The sequence below is a fragment of the Pyrgilauda ruficollis genome, unplaced genomic scaffold (assembly GCF_017590135.1).
Source record: "Pyrgilauda ruficollis isolate IOZ18807 unplaced genomic scaffold, ASM1759013v1 scaffold107, whole genome shotgun sequence".
Taxonomy (NCBI): Eukaryota; Metazoa; Chordata; class Aves; order Passeriformes; family Passeridae; genus Pyrgilauda; species Pyrgilauda ruficollis.
The window spans coordinates 1,415,909-1,438,351 of NW_024508877.1; the positions used below are offsets into that span (position 1 = coordinate 1,415,909).

Genomic DNA, 22,443 nt, shown 5'->3' on the forward strand with positions numbered 1-22,443 from the left:
GCAATATTAGCTAAGAGGAAAACATGGTTTCAGAGCTACTGCTATTGTTTGGTGATACTAAAACAGACAAAAATAAAAGTTAACACCAAAGCCTCTGCATTAGTTCACTACAGCTACAAACCAAGGCTGCACTTCAGCCACATGCACACAGCTACTGCAGTCATTTACATCCTGTAGAACTCCACCTCTTTTTACAACAATGCCATCAATGTTTGGTAAGCTGCTGTTCTCTTGATCCATTAATTGTCTTATTCTGACAGAAAACCCAGCATTTAAACACTAAAAGGAGATGTTTCCAAATACCTGTCTAAGCCCAGGGGAAAGGGACAGCTCATGATCCAAATTACCATAAGGTAAGAATGAGAAAGATGGGCAAGTGAAAGTTAAGATACAGGTGTGTTATGAGTAGAAAAGTTGTCCATTTTTTTTTAAAGTTGCAGAGTTAACAAGTTAAACCAATTGCTGCTAAGTTGGAGTTTTAATTATTTGTTGTTAATAACTTCATGTTGTAATCACCTGTTGTTAATAGTTTTTCTTTAATTACCTGTTGTTGATGGTTAGAAATCCCTCTTCGTCGGGTATCCCCCTGCTGCTTCCTGAAAAATGACACCTGGGACTGTGAGGAGGAGGTGACATCGAGGCTGGTATGCAAATGTGGAAGCACCTCACCAAATCTAGCAGGAAAAACCCTAAAACAATGAGCCATCATGGAATTAAGATATCTAAGTAATGTCTAGAGGTGAGGAACTGAATCCAGTGTCTGCTGAGATCCTTTTTACCTTTCACCCTAACCTAAAGTATGTCGGCTAGAAAGAGGACCTTGAATGTCAAACTGGAAAATGGGAATCTCCAGGTGATCTCATGAGGACAGAAGCCCCAGCTCTGGCTGCATACCAGTGGACACAGCTGCACTCACCCTCCTCCTCTGTGCCACTCCTGGGAGCAGCCACGGCGTGTGCATGACCCGTCTGTTTCTCCCCACCTGAGCTGATTTTTAATAAAGGCATTAAAAAGGAGAAAGATCTCCTGCCCTATTTATTTCAGATGTAGCACTAGAAATTACTCCAAGCTAATAAGTAAGAAAAAGGGGGGGGGAAATGAACAGAAACAAGAAAGAACAGCTCAAAACAGGCAGAACAAAGAAGTGCTTCATTATGGAGTACAGCTGCACAATCCAATGTTTCTGCAAGAGACGGGAAAATCGGAACACCATACATGGAAACACAGAGATCCCGGTAAGATCAGCAGTGTCCTGTAATAAGAAGTGCTGATTATGTCTCCTACACAGTTCTACAAAGAAAAAACTATGTGGCAAGCTAGCTATCTTGCTTTAAATCCAGACATATCCAAGATTTCCTTAACCCAGAGAAAATCAAGAGAAAGGGAAAAGATTCCAAATGGATTTGGATTCAAACAAAACTCACAAAGATTTCCATTATCCTAACATTTCAATAAAATTGCTCTTGTCAAAGTCCACCTTAAAACAGAAAGGGAGAGCACAAAAGCTTCAGTGAGGCAGAAGAAAATGGCATGGGCAGTACTTGGAGCAGGAGGAAAAGTGTTCTGGAGGCGTCCTCTTCCAGTTCTTTCCTCTCAAAAATCCTGCTGTGCTCCCCTTCAGCAGACCCCATCAGGCAGATAGACCAATGCCGGCCTGAACTACTGTGTTAAGACAACACTCAAAGAGAACAAAAAAACACTCAAAGAGAGACCCATCAGGACACTAAGAGCTCACAGTTCAAGTACTAAAAGATGTGTGAAAATAACACCAAGTCCCATCAAGAGCAGCCCAGTGGCCCTTCTTGGGTTGGGAAAGCCATCCCATGAAGGGGTGCGCAAGGGAAAGAACAGACAGGGTGCAGCAGCCCTGCTCACCTCTTCGCAGTTTCTAAACTGTGAGGAGAAACACAGCACAAAGTGCTTGTTTGGATGAAAAATGGTAACAATTTATAAAGCCAAATGCAAAGAACAAGAAAATTGAAGAGGAAGGCTAGAAACATCAGAAACATTTTGCACGCTATAAGAAAAAACAGTTGAAGCATGTTTTGACAGGTTTTTATCTATGCCTACAATGCTTTGCACACAACAAGAAGACTAGGGTAATTTCAGACCTGCTAGGCTGGAGATGCAGAGTATGTAACCATAAATGAAATGTCAAGGCAAACCTCGATATAATATCTGAATTTGCATTTGTGGACAAAAGTATCTGTAAACATACAGAAAAGAAATAATGGAATCAAAGAGAACTTGATAGAACTTTGCACATGAAATCAGAAAACAATTTTAAAGAAGTCTCTGTGCATACAATGACAGAGTGATTAGGAGGACAGAAGAAGAGGAGATGAATGTGGATTGTTGAAATAATTTGATAGTCAGTGGGCTGAAGGCTTCCTATTATCTGCTTCCATGCCTTTGTCCTATAGATGTGATGATACTGGTTCCCTCAATACTAAGGGCTAACCTAGATAGGATAAATGTATTCGAAGTTGAAAGGTTAGAAATGAAACATTCAAGGCAAAACCTGAAAGAAGGATTGGCATCACCCAAAACACAGCTGTCACAGTGCTTCTGGACTACATGGACTCCTCTGGACTATTTTCCATGGAGATCCCCAGCAAGCTGCATGCCATATAAGCAGCAACACAGACATCATCCATTCTGGGAGGATATTCTTGTTTTGAATTCAATACCATCACAAAAATGGAGGGCAGATATTAACACAAAAGAATGGCAATTAAATGTTTATAAAATGTTAAAAGTCTGACAAACAATTCAATGTCCAACAATGTTGGACCAAAACATAAAATTAAAAAAACAAAACAAAAATAAAATAAAATAAAATAAAATAAATAAAATAAAATACAAAAAAAAAAAAAAAAAAAAAAAAAAAAAAAAAAAAAAAAAAAAAAAAAAAAAAAAAAAAAAAAAAAAAAAAAAAACAAAAAAAAAAAAAAAACAAAAACATCATCAGGACAAAAATAACCCAAAACACTGACATCAGTGAAATCAGAGTGTTGCTACCTGCTTCCTGAGAGAATTAAAAGACTCCTTCCTGCACAGTCTCCAGTCTCTTGAGAAGCAGGATCTGCCTGTATAACTCTCACAGCAGGGAACCACTGAGACCTCCTTTAGGATACTCCATGCTGATGACTTTATTTCTAGCCCTGTTATAAATAAGCCTTTAAGACTATTCCAGAAGAAGAGGGGACCAGGGGCATAACATCTACAAAAAGGCATGGTCTTAGGTAAGATGGATTCTGGAGATCTATCTACAGATGGAAGCTGCTACCAGAGAACAGCAAGCACGAACATGGGGTAGAGCACTTGCATAGGCAGTCTTCTCTTCCAGAGTATAATCTGCCATCAGCAGGGATGCAAACCAAGCACCTAGCTATCAGGGAAAAATCTCAACCAACCATGTTCTCAAGGTTTTGGGCACCTACATACAAGAAACATTTTACCACTTAATTTAACACGTATCTCTAGTCAACATTTTCTGGTTTTAACTGCATCTAGAACTACAGGTCTTCTATAAATGGCCCAAATCAGATGAGCTGCTTTACAGACTTGAGAAAGCTCTTATTGACCAAATACATAATCTGTAATGCCCTTTTCAATCATCAAAAGCCACAGTGAAAATGTGAAAGGCTATATCTACAGTGACTGCAATTATTTTCCTGTTTAAATAACACAACAGAAAACATAACAGCATCTTAACTTTTTCCTTGGCAAAGGTGTGGGTTACCATGATTCCTACTCCATCACAACATGGTCAATTAACTTCAGCCCTTCTACTGACCCAAAACTTGTCAGGATTTTTCTCTTTGTTTGCCTGCAATCCATGCATTAAGGCAAGGACTCATGGGAAACCAATCACAAAATAGTATTCACCACCATAAGACGTAAGATAACGCACTCACAGTCTCAAAAAGATGTTTTGACTAGGTAATTTAAGTAAAAAAGAGATGGCAAGAAAAGAGCTTACCTTCTGCTCCTTTTCCTTGGCAGCACTGAGTTCAGAAAGAGAGTGTGATAGTTTTTCTTGCTGCTCTGCTAGGTACTTCTGATAAAGGCTCAGAAGTTCTTGGCATTCTCTGTACTGCTGCTGCAGAGGTGAGACATCAGAAGTTAAGGGAAAAACACTCTTTAGTGAATAGTTATGGCCAAATACATACCAACTTACTCTGTAAATCTGATTTAGATCCGTAACAGTTCAATTTAAAAACAGATACCATGTGTTTGAGTAGCGCCTAATGATGATAAATCTGCCTAGAGATGAGTGTTCAAGTACAACCTTCTTCCTTACTCAGTGTGGAAAAAGAAGAATTGCACCAAATTCTTTTACCATTGGAAAAGGGACAGCAGCAGGAGGCAGGTGATGACATTGTTTCAGCTGGAACAGCTACAACCCTCTTATTCGTATTCAGCAAAGCCAGCCATTACCAATGTTTATTTATAAATAAATAAATAGCCATCCAAGTAAGTAAATAGACCATTTTTAAGCACAGACATTGATTCACAAGCCCACATACCCAAATCCAATCTCTTTGCTTGAGCGCCAATGGCTCAAAACCCCACAGCCACAGATGCAGTGCTACAGGCCTTTTACAGACCAGCAATAATTTTTGGACAGTAATCTGGAGAAGCAGCAACTGTGGTGTTTGCAAGGATATTAGCAACAGTGTCCTGCCTTGCTTGCAGCATTGAAATTCCAACAGGAGATAAATCTGCTCTTCACCTGTCATTGTGTAATTCCCTCCCTTGCTCATGTAGCATGGTAAACCATTTATGCTCCCCTCTCTCCCCCCTCACTTTTAATTATGCATGCAGATGGGATAAGGGCTCGCTGTCCAAAGAGATTACTCTGAATAAATACTTTAATAACAAGTCACTGCAATTAAGGTAGGGAACAAAAACTTCTTCAATCTTTAAAACGGTGTTGAGTTACAGATTTCCTTAACATTTTTATGATCTAATCATTGCTTCTGGGCAAATTCATGTTGCAATCACTTTTGCCAATCATGGCTGCATAAATAACTCACTGCTTTGTTATTCCCTGTTATGACCCTAAGGGGCTTTTTTTTGGTTCGGTTTTGTTGCCTTCCCTCTCTCCCCCCCTCCTCTCCTCTTATTCTTTTGCAGGAGGGGTGGCCTTGCCAGGGCTTCATTTTTGTTGTTGTTTGGTTGCTTTTCTTTCCTTTAAATAAAAGGCTACCGAGAGAATAAGCAAAACATTTTAGGAAGGAATGGAAGGTTAATAAACCCCAATGCTGAAATCAATCAGGAGAGCTCTCATCACACCTTTGCTCAGCACCTGGAAATATGGGAGGGTACAAACAATGGTCTTAACAAGCTAATTGCTTTCCAGAGCCAGCCAGCCTGCCTGAAGCCGGAGCTGTTTTACATTTCAGTTCATTTCGTCAGAGAGCACCAAAAGGCTGAAGTGATTTGTGGTGGTCTCAGGAGTCTCTGCCAGCTATGATGTATATAAAAGGAATTTTTTATTCCAGTTGTAACCATAGGCAGTAATGTTTATAGTAGGTGAACATATTAGCCTGGACGCAGGGCATGAATTTTACTCTAGCAAAGCCAGTTCATTTATACAGCCTAAGAGTTAAATGTCGGTATTTGAAGACAAATTATAGGGAAATTCATTTAAACCCATGTTATGTGGCAGAATATAAAAACAGACAGTCCTATCTATCTTTATCAATTTTTTACAGCCCTCTTAATTCACTTTGCTTCCAGCAACCCCTTCCCCACAAAACAGATTTTGCCCTCTCCTCCCTCCAGCGAGCACACTGCTGGCATCAGAAACGAGCACCCTAACCAGCCTTGGGGCACACGAGTGATGGCCAGGCAGCCATCCTCACCCTTGCCACGGTGTTAGTACCAGTCCTGCTGGAAAGCCAGGCAAGACTGCCCGCACCCCCAGGGCCCGTTTGTGTTCCACAGACTGCAGAGCCCCCACGGTACACAGGATGCCACCACCTCCCACATGTGGCTGCCGAATTAATTTAAAATGCAGCTTAAAACAGGACAAGCAAAATTAACATCAGCAAAGCATGCAAGTAAATCCTGATGGTCCAAAGGCCAGTTAAGTGATCATGAGTGGAAAGGTCAATGGCTCACATGAGCCTGAATAGTGGGTGAGATGTCCCTGAAATTCTTGTGAGATTTGGTCAGCCAAAGTAAAACTCACTGTATTAGAAGATGAAAACCTTGTTCATTCACACAATCACTCTACATTAAGCAAAGTATTGCTACAGCCACCACAGTGTGAGTTTAAAGCCCTGCTTTGCTTACTTAAGTAAACATTCTAATACGAAAAAAGAGTTCATTTATTTGAGACACATGCAGAATAGCTGAAAGTATGGCGATTTTCAAAAATGTGCTTGTACATTTACTGCAGAATATCTTCTTAAGGAAAAAAAAAACCTTAATATTAGATCTTACTCTCTCATTCTATTGAATTTTTTGCTAAAAGCAGCAAGATTATCTCCTTTTTTCTCCTACAAATTAACCAGACAATACACGACACTGCCACAAAAATATTTAAGTCATTCAGATATAACAAGATCATACGTCTACTAAGGCAATATAGTCTTTGGACAGACACGCACATTATAAATATTTTCATAATCTGCTTTAAAAAAAAAAAAAAAAAGAAGTTGTAAGGTTGAAAAAACAGTATAGGAGAAGTCCTACAGATTTTCATTCCAAAAAAAGTAATATACTTAAATGGACACATTTGGTAATTCTTCATGTGTTCAGCAGCACAAATATTGAATTTGCAAGATGTTAGTTACCTGGAAGAAGTGGTACTTGGCATTTCACTGAAAGGTAGTTTTACATCCAAGAAATATACATTTGAATGTATTAGAGTAATACTTTTTATGCAGTTTATTAGTAAAGTATCAAGGTTGTACGTGGAGGAGGGGGAAACAAAAAAAAATTTAGAAATGCAAAGGTTAGAATTTCAATAGCCACATTTACATGTAATACTGTAAGTACTACATATTTTATAGAATAAATTAGTTATTTTTTTCACTGAATGTAAGTCAAAGAATTAAGAGCTCATTTATGGCTCTTATGAGATAATAACCTCAGTGGAGATAGTTGGCTTTGAGAGGAGTGGCTGCCAGCACACAGTGGTGACACGCTTACAGAAGCCAGGAATGGATGTCCAGGGAGCCAGGCAGGGAACAAAGAGCTTTTCCTTCGGGTGAAGCTCCAAAGAAGGCACAGCCAACCTATTGTCCAACTGCTTCCAAAGATACTCTCCCACTCACTCATTCCATCCCCACGAGCTCTGTTGCCCCTTAGATCCCATACTCCAGGCCTGAGCAAACTGTCCCAGCAAGGCAAAAAGACAGCCAGGCACAAGATCTGGCATGAGGCAAGCAGAGGGAGTGGAGCTGGGAGCAGAGGATACCTCTTCCAGCAACAGTCATCTGTCTGGGTGTGTTTATCCACCTTGCAAAGTCCTAACCCCTTCCTTCAGTTCCACTTTTAATCCTCAGGCTATTAAGTCTGCTCCATGTCTACCTCAACTCCTCACAGTTTACTCCTTGCTGAAATACTGTCAGCCTCCCACATGCTGGAAAAAAACCCAAAAAACTACAGTTCCTGCTTCCCTAGAAACTGGGAAGAGAAGGGCCAGTCTCTAACACACCCACTGACTCCCTTCACTGTTCCCAGTCCACTGCTTCCACTGGCACTTTGAGCAGAAGTGAAGCCCAGCTTAAAATCTGGAATGTTTTAGTTCAGAGCATCCACCATCTACCTAAGAAGCTCTTGAATTTACACATCAGCCTCCACATGCTTGTGCAAGTTACGTTCATGCTACAGCAATTCAAACAACTACTGGTCTCTTCAGGTCCAGGTTTCCAAATGAAGCCAACATCAGGTTGCTCCATGAGGACTATTTACAGAAAATCTGTAAATAGTCCTCATGGAGGGGGAAAAAGGCAACTAAATCAGAAGACAGAGAATCTTCTCCTTAGCAAGATTTCTTTGGGAGACCTTTATAATTTAAGAAGAAATGTTTTGTTTTATCTCACTTTATTAAAAGAAAAAAAAAAATTTAAAGCAGCTTCCAATCACAGCAAATTGAGTCTGGAAAAAACTTTTCTAGAAGCTACTAGCAAAAGAACACAGCTAATGAGATTCTTTGCAATCAATCTAATAACAAAGGCTTCCTGTATTTTCAGAACGTTTGTGAGAACTCACCACCTAGTGACTTTTTCCTCACTGGTTTGCCAACAGCATTTTTGGGACAGACAGCAGCTCTATTGTTCCCTTTTTACACATGGGAAAACTGTGTCACAGGGAGTCTTTGGGCATGTGTGAGCATACAGGTGCAGCCCAGCAGCCCCACACTCCTCAAGCCAGCTCCAGGACATGTCTTGCAGCTGCAGGGTAAACTAGCACAGCTCAGGCACAGCACTAACAGACCAGATTCATCTTGCACCTGATTAGCTCAGAGTCTGAGTTTGCCTGCATTCACCCATGCAGAAAAGCCCTAATAGACCTCCCAAGCATCAAACAAGATGCCCAGTGATGATTCATTCCTGTAGACCCTGACTGTAGCTTCAGCTTGGATTATCCTTTCACTCGGCTGCATTGTCTGATCCATGGCCAGAACAGAACACAGGAGCTGAATCTCCATCTTCAGTCACCAGATGCTGCAGTCCCATCAGCCCCCATATCCAATGGAAGACTCTCTAGAGACTCAGAGCTATTACAGAGATATGCAAAGATGAATAAAGCAATCAAAGGAAAGAAAAAGTCAAACACACACAAATTTGACTGGAATTTAAATCAGACACCATTAACTTGAACTCTGTGGTAGAGACACAAGAAACTTTCTGTGATGTGATGAAAGCTTTTTGCATGTGCACTCAGGACCCAGTAGCCACAAAGCACTTTTTAAATCCCTGCTTAAGGACATGCAGCTAGAAACCCAACGAGTTATCATCATCTTGGCAGTTTCAGCAGACTCAACTCTTTTCACTGCCTCAGGTAGTCCCTTGAAAACAAATGCTGTGAGAAAAACTAGACAAGGAAGGAGATACTGAGGAAATGCCAGTGACAGTGGGTGGATGAAGCTACACCAAACTCTGAGAGGTCTTTGGCCCCCCAAGAAAAATCTCCTCAGATAAACTGCAGGCAGACCTGAGCTCATCTGCATGCTCTCCAAGCAGGTGTGCATGCCAGACCCATTCAAGGAGCCATGCACAGACCCAGCAGCATCAAGCACCACGTGCCTGATCTAACTTACCTTGCTTTGACGTTTTTGTGGAGTTTGACTGGGGGTTGGGTTTTTTCTGGCAGCAACAGCAACACTACACCACATCCAAAATGCCTCTGGCCTGCGCCTGGCATGTGAATAATGTCACAGCAAGCTCACAGCTGTTTAACAGACACACCACTGCATCCATAACTGTGGCATCATGCACTGCTACAACATTTCACTGTACAGTTTGCAGCCCAAAAATCACTTTAAAAACGCTGCAAGAGTAAGAAAGCATTTCACCAAACTCAGGCAAAGGCTAAGACCTATGCAGCTGGGTCTCCCAACAGTGCTATCCCTGTAACCACAACTAAGGATCAAGCTAACTCTAAGCACTTTGGCTCCTAAAGGAACAAAACTTATAGAGTCTGAAGAACCCCAAAGACCCACAATAGACTAATGGCAAATTCCACTACAAGTGTGTTCAGTTTGAAGTGGACCCACACTTTTTTTCATGCATCACCCAAGCATATATTTTTTACAGTATTTTGACACATAAAGCAATGGGGTTTATTTTCTGCCTTAATATTTTGCATATCAATAGGAGAGAGATACTGTGCCTTTTGGGAAAGAAGCAATATGTATGTCATTCTGATTTCCACCTGCAGGCTTTTTTCTCCCTAACCAAAGAAAGGATTAAAATAATGCAGCTTCAACTACTTACATATGAAAAGTCATATGAATAAAAATAAATTGCTGGTATTAATGAATTAACATCTAAAAGGAACACTTTAAAATATAAACTAAGATATTCTAAGCTCTTTCCTTTAGCATTTAACAATTACATACTTCATTGGAAACTGACCCACATTTAATTTTAAAATACTACTTGGGTTTAACATATGCAGTCTTGTGCTTTGACAATTTCATCTCAGATGAGCAACAGGACTGCCTTTTAGAAATCAGATTATCCAGGCACAGACCAAAGTCAACCCTAACATGTTTCTTCTGCCTTAAAATTAAGAGAAATAAAGTAAGTAGTTTGACTCTATGTGAATCATTGTTCTGAGAAAGTGTAGAGACTACTAAATTCTATGAAGGTTTATTATCTAAACTCTGAAGTTGCTGCAAAGACTGAAGGTAATAAAATATTTTATGAACAACTTCACTTTGCTCGTTCTTATATAACTGAGTTTATGTGGACTCCCTGGCACAGTGATGCTAAGAACCTGTAGGGAACTTTCTGCACATCCACTTTTCAATGTATTAAAGAAATCATCTGGTGAGAGTCTGAACCTTATGAGCCTTCAATTCAAAACACAATTTCCTTCTGATCCAAATGCCTTAGGAAGCACAATTCTGAAAACACTATAAAGAAGCAAGTCACATACAATAAGACAGAGGGATCTCCAGTCTGAAGCCCAACAGTTACATTTTAATTTACACTTGAATATTTTAATGTTGTTATCCAGTCAGTAAATTAACTCAAGATGCAAGAATAAAAAGGGAAGATGCATAGGGAAAAAGGTCACAAGGTCCACGAAAGTTAAGAACTTCACTTCTGTTTGAAGCATCAGCATTATGTTGTTGAATGCCACAGCTCTCATATAAAGGAATTGCTTAATACATTCCCATTCTGTTTGAAGGGAAATTAAATTTACATTCTTTGGGAATATGGTATTGTAATTAGTTCATGACTTGATTACACTTTGAAGTGAGGCGAGACTGCATATGGTGCATACAAATTAGTTAAGTTATGGTTACCTACCTACAGAAAAGCTAGTGAGTTAAGAAAGTTAGGGACAAAGCCAGGGCAGTCCTTTGGAGCTTTCAAGAAGCACACAAAAAACATCAAATTCCAATCTAGTCTCTGGATTCCCAGATGGTAGGTGTGAACCAAAATAAAAAACAGTTTCCTAAACAATTGAAGAGTTGTTTTCAAAAAATAATCTTTCCATTTCCACCTATAGCACCTGTAGAGCCACTGTTAAAACTGATCCCAAAGAAAAAGCAGTAAAAGATACAAGATTTCCTACCCTGGTTAAATTCACACTATGATTTATCCTAGTACTTGTAATTTTGTAATTTCTTTTATAGACAGCCTAAGTTTTATATTATCGACCAAGATACTCTGTTCCACACAGATGATGAAATTCCCAAGTTCGCTTTAACACTCTGGAAAATATTGAGATGCACAATGCAAATATAGTGCATCTAAAATTGGCCAAAGAAGACAGCCCATATGATTTGATGAGAGCAAGGAAAGCACTTAAACCTAAAACTAATTCCCAATATAGCAGATGAAGTCAGAGAAGTCTCTAGCATACTTTCAAAATGCAAAAGCAGTTTAGGGTACAGGATTTGATCCTATGTATTGAAAATCCTTTCCACAGGATATGCCAATCAAGATGGGCAGCTTATCTGCCATGTTCTCTGGTTCAAAGGTGGGTAAGGACAAAAATATCACACACCATGATATGCCAGCAGATGTGCCTGGATCGATAAATGCAAATACCATATCAGAGCTTGCATTTTCTGTTCCAAGTGGAAAGCACATCTCCAGCCTTATCTTCATTAACACAAACAAAAGAATACTTACATGGAACGAAAAAAAATAAATCGAAGATTTATTTTACAGGCAGTCTCTGCTAACAACTTTCTTTTACTGAAAAGGAAGGAAGAACATAACACACAAAAGATAAATTATGCTGCTACTTATATGCTGCTACTTATATGCATATACAAAAATATGCATTTTCATAATAATGAACATAGGGGATCTAATGAGAGGAAAAACTAAGAACCTGAATACACAAAATACAGACCCCACAGATCATTGTAACAAGATACTGATCCTGGCATGAGCCATGAAAATTTCTACTTTTAGCATGAGAACTGCAGTGGCAGGAGATTTTCCTCACTAGCAAGAAGGAATTTGTTCAGAACATACTTGCTTCTTTCAGGAGAGCTCTGCCAATGACTATAGTGACTTTCAGAATTTAAAGACTTCCTTTGGCATTTGCTTAAACAGCACAGCTACCCAGCCTCTTCCACTAGAAACTGTGAAGGAACTTGTTACTTATGTATTTGTCTACCTGCCAGTAAATGTACCATGCATTTTTTATGGAAGAAGGAAGCCTGGAGAGTCAGACATATACATTTCTGTGCGAAACAGTCCTAGCACCTGAGAACAACTCCACACATTTCATCATGTACGAGAGAAAATAATCACGACCTGCGCTGTGTGAGAACACAAAGCCAAAAGGAGGCATTGTACCTATCACCATCCACACAAAACCGGCGCTATTTTTCCTTCTACACATTTAGAGCGCAAAATTAAACAAATAAAAGGAACACTGCATAATTTAGCTTTCATTTTGTATCAAATTGCTCATAATTGTAACCATAAAATGATAATATTGTGCCATATGTGCATCTGCAGAGCCGGCAGCGGCGCTGACCGGCCCCGGCCGCGCCAAAAGTGGGGCTGTGGCGCCACCGTGTGTCCGTTCCGGGCATTGCGGCCGCCCGGTCCGCGCTGCGCGCCCGGGCAAAAACGCTCGGGGTTCATTTTCTTACCGAAAAGCATCGCTTTGCAACCTGAAAATGCGCCGAGCAATCCTCCTGCTACTTTTCTTCCTCAAATTACACTCTGCCCCACCCGCACAGGGAGTCACGGCTTTATGTGAAACACCCATCGCTGGGAACGTTTGCTGTTTTAGTTGCAGGCCTTTGTGAGAATTAAAAAAATTTTTGCAGTAGCCACTGTTGCCGTTTACACAAAGCCATTTGTCATCTCAGTACTACTCAATATTAAAACAGACTCGTTGCTTACTCTAATTTGACAATGGAGCTCCTGGCAAAAGCCCCGAGGAGAGATAAGGTGGGAATTGAGGTATCTGAGAAAGGATGCTCAGCCTCTTATGTTTAGACACAGTAAGAGGAGTTATTTAACAGGATAAATGGGAGCTCGGAGTCAGAAGCGTGGAGAAAAGGGGATGAAGAGGCAAAAGAGAAATGGAATGTAAAAGCTGAACTTACTGAGAGCAGAGCTACAGCACCTCCATCTCAATTAAAGAACATGCATAGTAAATCAAAAAGGTGTCTGCTTTGCAGGGAATGAGAATGTAAGATCATAAAACATCAACTTGTTTTATAACTAAGCTAATCAGGTTTGGTCTTGGTTACTATCAGAATGGGGATCACCTGAGAATACACAACGGTGTCTGTCTTGTTGCTTCCTTGCAGGAAACAATCAATCATCGCTTTTAATTTTATATATTTGATGTCTCTAACTAAACGTTTTCCTTACCCTTGAACAGCAATAATGTTGATGGAGAAAGGCAGTCTCCTTCAGCCCAGCTCCCACCACCATCAGAATGAGAAAGTCCTCGTTTGGGTCCTTACTGGAAAGGAAACCTGGGTGCTAGGGAAAGTTTTTGTTTGCTGCTTCCTAACACAGTTGAAGATAACTCCGTATCTTCCACAGCGGGCATCAGGCTTGGGTATTTAAACTTTCTTATCTCCTCTTTTTAAACCAGAACATAATCAGACAGCACCATGCAGATTTTAATCTGACTATTGGCAAACGGTGCAAGAGGCAAGATGAAATCTGTAAATGTGGCTGGACAAAAATAGAAAAAAATAAATACCAGCGAACCAAGGAATCTTGCCCTTCTTATGGAACTGTCCTCAGCACTACAGCTAGAAGAGTACCAAATGTAAAAAATCACAGATCATTCTAGATAATTTTCTTTCCTTTAAAACTATTGCTATTTTGACAGTCTTTCTAACCTTGTTAGAACACAATCTGTTTGCATGATGTAGATGAGAGAAACGCAGTGCTTCTTTTCCTAAGATTGAGGTCAAAACAGACTCCATACCAGCACACTAATATTAAGGAAGGTGTCCTCAAACCTAAAAAAGGGAAAATATTACATGATGGAGTGCTGGAAAGATCTTTTCCACCAAGTGCTGTACAAATCTCTAAGGCTGGTAAGGACTTCAAAATTACAAAGATCCCAGAGAGGTGGTCCTTTCTTGTGAAATCTGGTTTTAAACATGCCAAACTCAGAAGCACTGGTTTCACTGAACTGAGGCCAGTGAAGGAAAGATTTAATAACAGCCTCATTATAGGGTTCATTGTTGTAGGACTATTTAATATACAAGATTAACACATCTTATCTCCCACTTTCACTCAAACCTATTATACCCCTCATTAATACATGCACATTTCTACATCATTTACAGCACTCAGGAATCAAATATTACTGTCTGAAACAGGGTGTGTTCTGCTGCTCTTCCTGGTGATTGGCTCTTTTTGCAGTAACAGTACTCAAAAATAAGCCTCACAACTCAAAATTAGAGACATGGGTAGGTAAACAGGACTGTCTAAAACCGGGAGAAATATAAAATAAAAACAATTTGTTTTGCCAACACTCTGGATTTCATTTCCTGATTTTGGTTCCCTCACACCCAGACCATTCAAATATTATAAAACAAGAAACTTCTGCTTTCCCAGCCTAATGAATAATGGTATCCTTTCCTCCTGGCAATTTGAGATGTAGAAGTAGGTAAAGTGACCCACTGCTCCTCAAATTAAGAGGCATTTAAAAAGTCTTCAGATCTGGATGATCAGGGAAGAAAAGGAGCTGTGAGCTAAGAACAGCACAACACTTCCCCAGATTACATTCCTTTGTGTCCACAGACATAGCAGGGCAGGCCAGAACAATGAACCTTAAAATTATATGAAGGGGAGGAAAAAATATCCACTGTTATATTCTCAGGAGACCAAAGGCTGCAGGTTGGCCTCTATTCTTGCAGGAACTGTTATGAGTTTACAAGTATCTCAGGACAGAGAAAATGCACTTGTCCAGCAACTGAGCAGATCCAGGTGCCTACAAGCCCTCCTGTGTTCCCCTAAGCTCTGGAACTGCTCTCCACAGGAGGCTGCAAATGTTTATAGGGACTCACCTAAACAAATTCCTAAAAACAACAACAACAACATCCAACGTTATCAAACACAGAGAAACATTCTGACTGCATTTTTATAAACAGGTTTCTGGACTTCGTGAGACTTTGGGGGGCAAGAATTATCCTGCCCTTACACTTTTCTACATGTTTTTGGACATTGACAACATTGTAACACTGCACTTTCATGCAGTACATACGTTTTGTATTTTCATCATACTACAATCAGTAAGTTAAACATACTAAAACATTCTAAGTATAGTGAAGATACCTTTCTCGAATCATCTGAGGAGAATTGCTACGCCTTGTACATTGTTAGAAAGCATGTTTACAAAATTCCCTTTCCCTCACACCTTACTTTCTGAAGCCACCCCATGGTAACAAAAAGGTTTTCAAATCAAATGGTTAATACTTATTGAAGAGAAAGGAAATTAATGACCTGGAATGATTCTCCTGAGAAGTACTGATAGCAAAGACTTAACTTCCACAGGCCAAATGTATAGCTCCTAGGATTTTTTCTACTGCTCTTGGAGATAAAGATGTTTACTCTGGCTGACTAATTTCATACGAGAAAATGTAATTTGCTGGGACAGGCCACAGTGTGACCCATTCCCACTGAACTTCAGGCTTTTTGGAATTATCCATGCTTTCAGGTAAAAACAGTTGTGAGGTTTTGGAAATCATAACCTCCTGCAAGAAAAAACACTCCATCCCTAAATCCTCACATTTATTACCACTAAAGAACAGCTGACACCCTGGAGGTCTTCTTGGCTTCTTACAAGGAGCACACCAAGGTACACGGCTGATGTGTATGGACCACGGAAGTCCAAAGTATTGGTGGGGAAAAGAGAAAACCTCTTCCCCATAGCTGTGACTTTTTTCTTCCTCCCACTATAGTTCTGCATTCCTCTTAGAGAAACATTGCTATGTGCTAGCCTTGAGGGTATCGGTGCCAGAGGGCTGTTACTCCTGAAGACAGGAATTCCTGAATCTAAACTCAAAAGTGCTCATCAGAAGTAAAAATAGCTGAAAAGAGTTTGCATAAAGACAGTTACTGGCAGCAAGAAAATGATACTTTCAGATATAGTCCTCTGACAGGATTAATATTTGAGTAAGCAAATAGTTCTTTGGCAAATTCTTCACTTATTGCAATGCAGTCATAATCACAGTGAGATGACTCCATACATACAGCAACTGCTGATAATGCAGGGATCACCACGGATGCTTACAAGGGCTTAGTGAACTCAAGAATGGAATAGGCCTTCTTGTCAAACACATTCCTGTGGTTATAATAAAATTTTGAGCCAAACCAAATACAACATAAGGAATGTGAAAAAAATATCAAGAACTAAAAGGTTTTATATAACAGGGGCCTAGAAAAATCAGATAAATCAGGGGTATTTTCTAGACAACAGGTGATCAAGGTAACCTGCACACAAGCTATATGGGAATGCATATTTCCTGCCAACAAGAAGGAAAGGAAAATTACTGTATGTGAACACCTCGCAAGGACCCTGGACTAGAATGACTGGTTTTCAGGAAAAGGACCACAATAAAATTAAAAAAACAGATAAGTATAGACAGCTACCCTCCTCCCAGAAGTTCAAAACAGAAGACAAAGAAAGGGCACCAAAGCAGTGAACATTTAGTCTGATTTTCTCATTGATAAACATCATGGAGACTATGGAGCCCCCAAAGATTTAACTTCTTCAGTGCAGGATTAACTTAAGAAGCCAAAACTGAAGCAGAGCTGCTCGGTACCTCTCCTTAATCTCAACAGGTCAAGGAAACATGCATTCCTTTTCCATCTCAAATGGGAACTTATTCCTGTATTAACACCAGGAACCTTCATCACTGCAGTATCTCAACAGCTCATGGATATCAACAGACTTATTGTCACCATCCCTGTATGTTCACTCTGCAGGGAAGATCACATTTGATATGAAGGAAGCTGAGATACAGACAAGGTATGTGATTTACAGGACTTCACAGAAGTAGGAAAACCCACGTGTACCAGACCTGAGAGTGCCTCCACAGCAGCCTGCAGTGCCATTCTGTCAGCACCATTCTCTGAACTGTTGCACTCCGTGCTGCTGATGTGGCTTTCTGGAGAGCCTCCCTAACTAGTCCAATCCCTAGTTAAACCAGGAAAAAAGGGATGTGCATTTTTTTTCAAGTTTTCATGAGTAAGACATTCCATATATTCTTGCCTTCCCCTTCCAAGGATTAAGGTGAGAAAGAACCGAAGCAAAATACAGACAAAAATTAAAGCAGTAACTGTACCATAACACATGTGCCTCTGAAACAAGAAGGAACAGACAGCACCAAAACATCTTCAGATCTGACAGGTTGCTCTGCTACCAATCTGCACGAGCAGGTGAGACATGTCACTCCATGACAAGTACCAGAAATAAAGGAGCTTAATGCAACTTCTAGTGTTTTATAAGATTTCTCTCTATTGTGAGAATGGAGACAACAAGCAGTTCCAACAAAACATGGGGAGATTTTTCTCCCCTGAGCTGCAAAGCTTTAAAATTAGCACTTTGTCTATGCTTGTTCTTTTAATGTCTGCATTTATTAAGGAGCAAAACAACCATGCATCTGAAATGCCAGAGAAATATGGATCCATAAATAATGCCACATTTCTATTCACACCTAATCTAAATATTTATGTAGTAATTTACCAGCAAAAGATGCAAACTATTCTTTAAATGCTACATTGTATTAAAGGTTAACCACGTGACATGCTTTACTATAAGGCTCTGAATTATGTTTAACACAAATTTTTATTTTCAGTGAAGGTTCTGGTGTTGAAATGGATGGACAAGGACAAGGAGTTTTAGTCACCTCTAAAAGACGAATGCTGAAGTTCGGACTTCTTCGGTATTTTTTCGGTCCACATAGCCATAGGCCATGCAACTCAGCAGCATACTGATTGGGAGAGGAAGAGCCACCTTCTTCACAACTAGAAGAGCTAGAAATAGCTCCACCAGGGAGGCTTGATGCTCACAGCAGGCCTGTTGGTGCAGAATTGCACAGCCCCTACTGGAATCAGGGCCAAATCAAATGGGCAGCGCAAGCACCCCTGAGGGAAATGTTAAATGCAATAGCAGAACTGCCCTCCGGACAAGCACGTGCTCTCGAATTTCACAGCTGCTAGGTGCCCAGTACCTTACACAGGAATTCATGATCCACTCCTCACTCAGTCCTACAAAACCCAGCTTCTCTCTCACTTCCTGTCCTGCTACAGTCATCATGACATATTTATGGCCATAACTGTTCCTTTTGGTTCCTCCTTCAGCTCTCACCTTCACGCCTTCTGTTCCAAAAACCTTTGATAGTAGACATAGTTTCCAACTTATCTTCTATTTTCTCTCTTATACAAGGTTTTCTTTAGAAATATTACTTTGCTGACTTCGTTTCCAATTCTCTTGATCTCTACATGATCTCCACATAGAACACTTTCTTCATGCCATCACTTTCCTCAGATGCAAGACCTTTGAAGCTCACTGCAGACTCAGCCATGCAAGAACTGATACAAAGATTTTCTTGTGTTTTGTTTTCACAGACAGAGCGTCTTCCATTTACATTACAGTGAAAGAGATACACTCTTGTGTCTTTTTGAGCCTATAATGTGCCACAGTTTTCAAGGTCATAAAACAGAGGGGTAAAAAAACCCCCACACTTAAGTGTAAGTAGTGTTCTGGGAGCTAAATATCTTCCAACTTGTAGTATAAGAAGAAAATTAACACTACTGCCAATATGCTACCTCCTATACTGAAACTCTCATGAGAAAAGAAATTCCCCAGGTCTAAGCACAAGGTATTCACAAATAATCATTATGACCCATTTTAAATGTCCGACTTCCTCACATTTCCTTTGTGACTGTTAAAGCAGATACCTCTCAACAGCAGAAAAGGCTTACTTTCTCCAGAAAGAGCTAATCAGGCAGAGCAACATGAGATGTAGTAATGTTCCCTGCTTCAGCAAGAGATGAAGTGCAGACTTATTGACAGAATCTGCATTTTTGGTTCTCATGTGCTCTGCCTGAATAAGCTCACCAATCTGAGGCAACCCTTTCAGACACTGGTATTTTGAATACCACTGGTCTCTGGGACTATCCTTTTTCTGCACCTCACTGTATTTAGATCGAAGAAACCCTGGCAAAAAAACAGAGGAAGCTGGAAGCATAAATGTTCATTCTTAAGTTGCAGTAAAATCTTTCATTTCAATGATATACAGAAGTACTTGGAATGTATTACAGCTGATAAATGCAGAAATGAGGTATAGAATACTACTGAAAATAGACCTTATTTGTATGCACGCCATACAAATATGTTAAAATACGTAGTTAAATATGCTGTTGGAGTTAAGTAGCTTTCATAGAAGAGAATCATTGCAATTATCAGTGGTAATAGCAAATCCTCTCTGATACAGATGTTTACTTCCTGTTCTAAGAACTAGGGCAGGAAACAGCCATGTTAAAAATATTTGTATAGCACCAGCCATAGTGTCCCTATTTGTTACAGCTAAGTGTACAACCTGTAACAAAAATAGATAGTTTTTTCTTCCTCCCCCTTCAGCACAACTTAATATATTTAAAACCTTTAGTCAACAACCAAATGCCTGCTACCATATTTTGGCGCAAGCTGTCTCTAACTACAGTCCTATCTCTTCAGTTAACAACTGGAACATGGAATTAGTCATCTCTAGGAAACAGATAGCATTAGCTTTTCATCACAAAAAGCTCAATTAAAGCCCATTTGAGAGAAGCTGAGCCACTTCTTTATTGCGTTTTTTCTTTTCCCTGCCTCTTGATAGCCAGGCTGAACCTAAATATCATTAACTGCTGTGAAGGCTAATATGCAAAGCCTAAGTACAGACCTGACTATGGTGAGTGCCTCTCTCAGTTCTGATGCATGGTGGGGGGAAAAAAAAGGAATTCATCCACATACAGACACAGTTTCTTCCCCATGCCTCCATGTTTACTTCTTGCCAATTTCTTTCATAAAATGGGAGAGGTGTAACTGTCTATTCAATTTTTTAAATTTCACCGTGTGCCTTCTGTTTCTTAGAACATGGCAAATACTGTCTCTACACTATATCCCTAGTACTTAGAATGCAAAACACTTTATGACACTTCTAGCTCTGGGAGAAGAGAAAATGAAGCATGAAATAAGAAATATACTAGCAGAACAATATTCATTGACACTGGTGAATCCGTATACAGCTGCATTGGGAAAGTATTAGTATTTGGGGTTTTAGGCTTTTTTTTTTTTTAATGTGTTTGCCCAGCTTGTCTGATGTCAATGGTATGTCTGCCCTTGCAGCTTTTCCATGTAACTTGCAACCAAGATGCCAAATTCATCAAATTATGCTCAAAACTGACAGATTTATACATTCTCATTTAAATGACAAATATTTTTAAGCTAAACTATGTAATTATCCTCACAGTTCTTCATAAACCCCCCACCCCTAAAAGACACAATCACATTTGTTGAAAAATCTGAGACCAAACAAAGAAATAGAAATCTTTTCTCTCCTAGCATGAGTCTAGAACTAGTAATAATATTTTCTTTCCTAGCAAGGGTCAAGACAACAGATTCACAAACAATAAAGCCATAAGCACGGAACAAAATATATAAAAAAAAATCTTGGCTGACCAAAAACTGACTTTGATTGAAAAAATATTTTACAAATTATTCTTTGTTTCTTGTAGCTGGTACTGAAATTGAAAGAAAATGGCAACAAAAAGAAGGAAAAAAAATCACATTCTTTTAGTCCATTATGACCAGTAATACTCAATACTCAATTTAACATGCACTAATTCAGTCAGCCTCACACTGGTATTAGATAATGAGTCCTTGCACTGTTTTTAATGTACAAAAGTTAAAATTCCTGCAGAAACATACACAGGCAGTCACAGGACTCTAAAATTTGTCACATCCACCAAGTAAGAGTTGGGCAAACAATAACTAGAAGAAAATGCATTGCAAAAACAGAGTAAAGAATAAAAACAGAATAAAAACTGCTTTTTGGACCAGACTTCTGAATCTCAGTCCCAGAAGACCAGTGAGGAGAATCAGCTGTCTACAGCATATCCTGGTCTGGTGTGTGGCAGGAAAGGTATGGGAGACTCCACATCACCACACCAGAGAAAACGTAGAGACTGGCACCTCTGCAGCAGCTATCAAAGCAGAAGCAGATTTATGTATATCAGGCTAATCAATACTAAAATGGATCATATCTCAGCCACATAGTGCCTCATGCCAGGAATTCAAGTTTGAAAAGCCTTTCTTTTGGAAAACAACTTCCCTTCAGATGCCACTTGTACTGCTGCCACCTTCCTCACAGCTCAGGGAAAATTTCCCTCTTATTCTACTTTTAATGGAAAAACGTTCCATGTACTATAGGAAGGCACAAGACAGATCAGCACATCTTTGGGTGAACTAGTTAGAAATCTGACTAAAGTCATTATAGCTAACTGACAAAGGCTTGAATCTTTTACTAGTGATTTGCTTGAATTGTACATCAGATTCATCCTAATGTAATAGGTAACCTGGAATATGCAGCCCTGATTTACCAGGGATTCTCTCATGAGGAATTATTTAAAGTAAAGAAGGTACAAACTAAGTGACAAAAAGCAAAGAGAAATGTCACAGCACTCATTAGCAGCAGGCCCAGTGTAATACTGACTGGGTCAAAGCTACAGCACTGGGTATTGACAATGTGAACACATAACAAATATGTAAAAATCACTTTGTGTACGTCTTTTTTTATTTTCTTCCAGTGTCTTGAGGAAGGGCTATTTCCACCAGTGTCACCTCTCTCCAAATCTACCTGGACCCTTTTTGAAGGGAGAAGCTGGTATTTCATGGTTTCTAAACAATTTTCAAAGCCTACCACTTTGGTCTCAATATATTTTCAAAGGACAAAAGGAACTACCCCAACTACCTTATACATGCAAAAAACCCACCCATAGTTATAAATGTACAATATAGAATACCAAAAGAATTTTCTCATATTTTGCAGCCAATTCAGTCATAGACCACCACAAATGGACAATTGTTTTGGTTTTGGTTTTTTTTCCACTTCCATAAGGCAGGATTCAAAACTGTCAGGGGAGGCAGCAAAAACAAAAGATGACTTTCAACATCCAGAGTAGAACATGCAATGTAGCTAATGCTTTATTTTAATCCCAAAAACTGATGGGGTCTTATTTACAAGAGATAGGCTGG

The 22,443-nt window shown here is 39.6% G+C and overlaps 1 protein-coding gene across 2 annotated transcripts in view; it reads right to left on the reverse strand.

The window, feature by feature from the left end:
- KIAA1328 (KIAA1328 ortholog) overlaps positions 1-22,443 on the reverse strand; it is a 174,522-nt gene that overhangs the window by 101,226 nt on the left and 50,853 nt on the right. For both annotated transcript variants that reach the window (XM_041472068.1, XM_041472077.1), the window contains exon 6: positions 3,986-4,113. In XM_041472068.1, the coding sequence (XP_041328002.1) occupies positions 3,986-4,113 (128 nt within the window). The remainder of the gene's footprint in view (positions 1-3,985; positions 4,114-22,443) is intronic.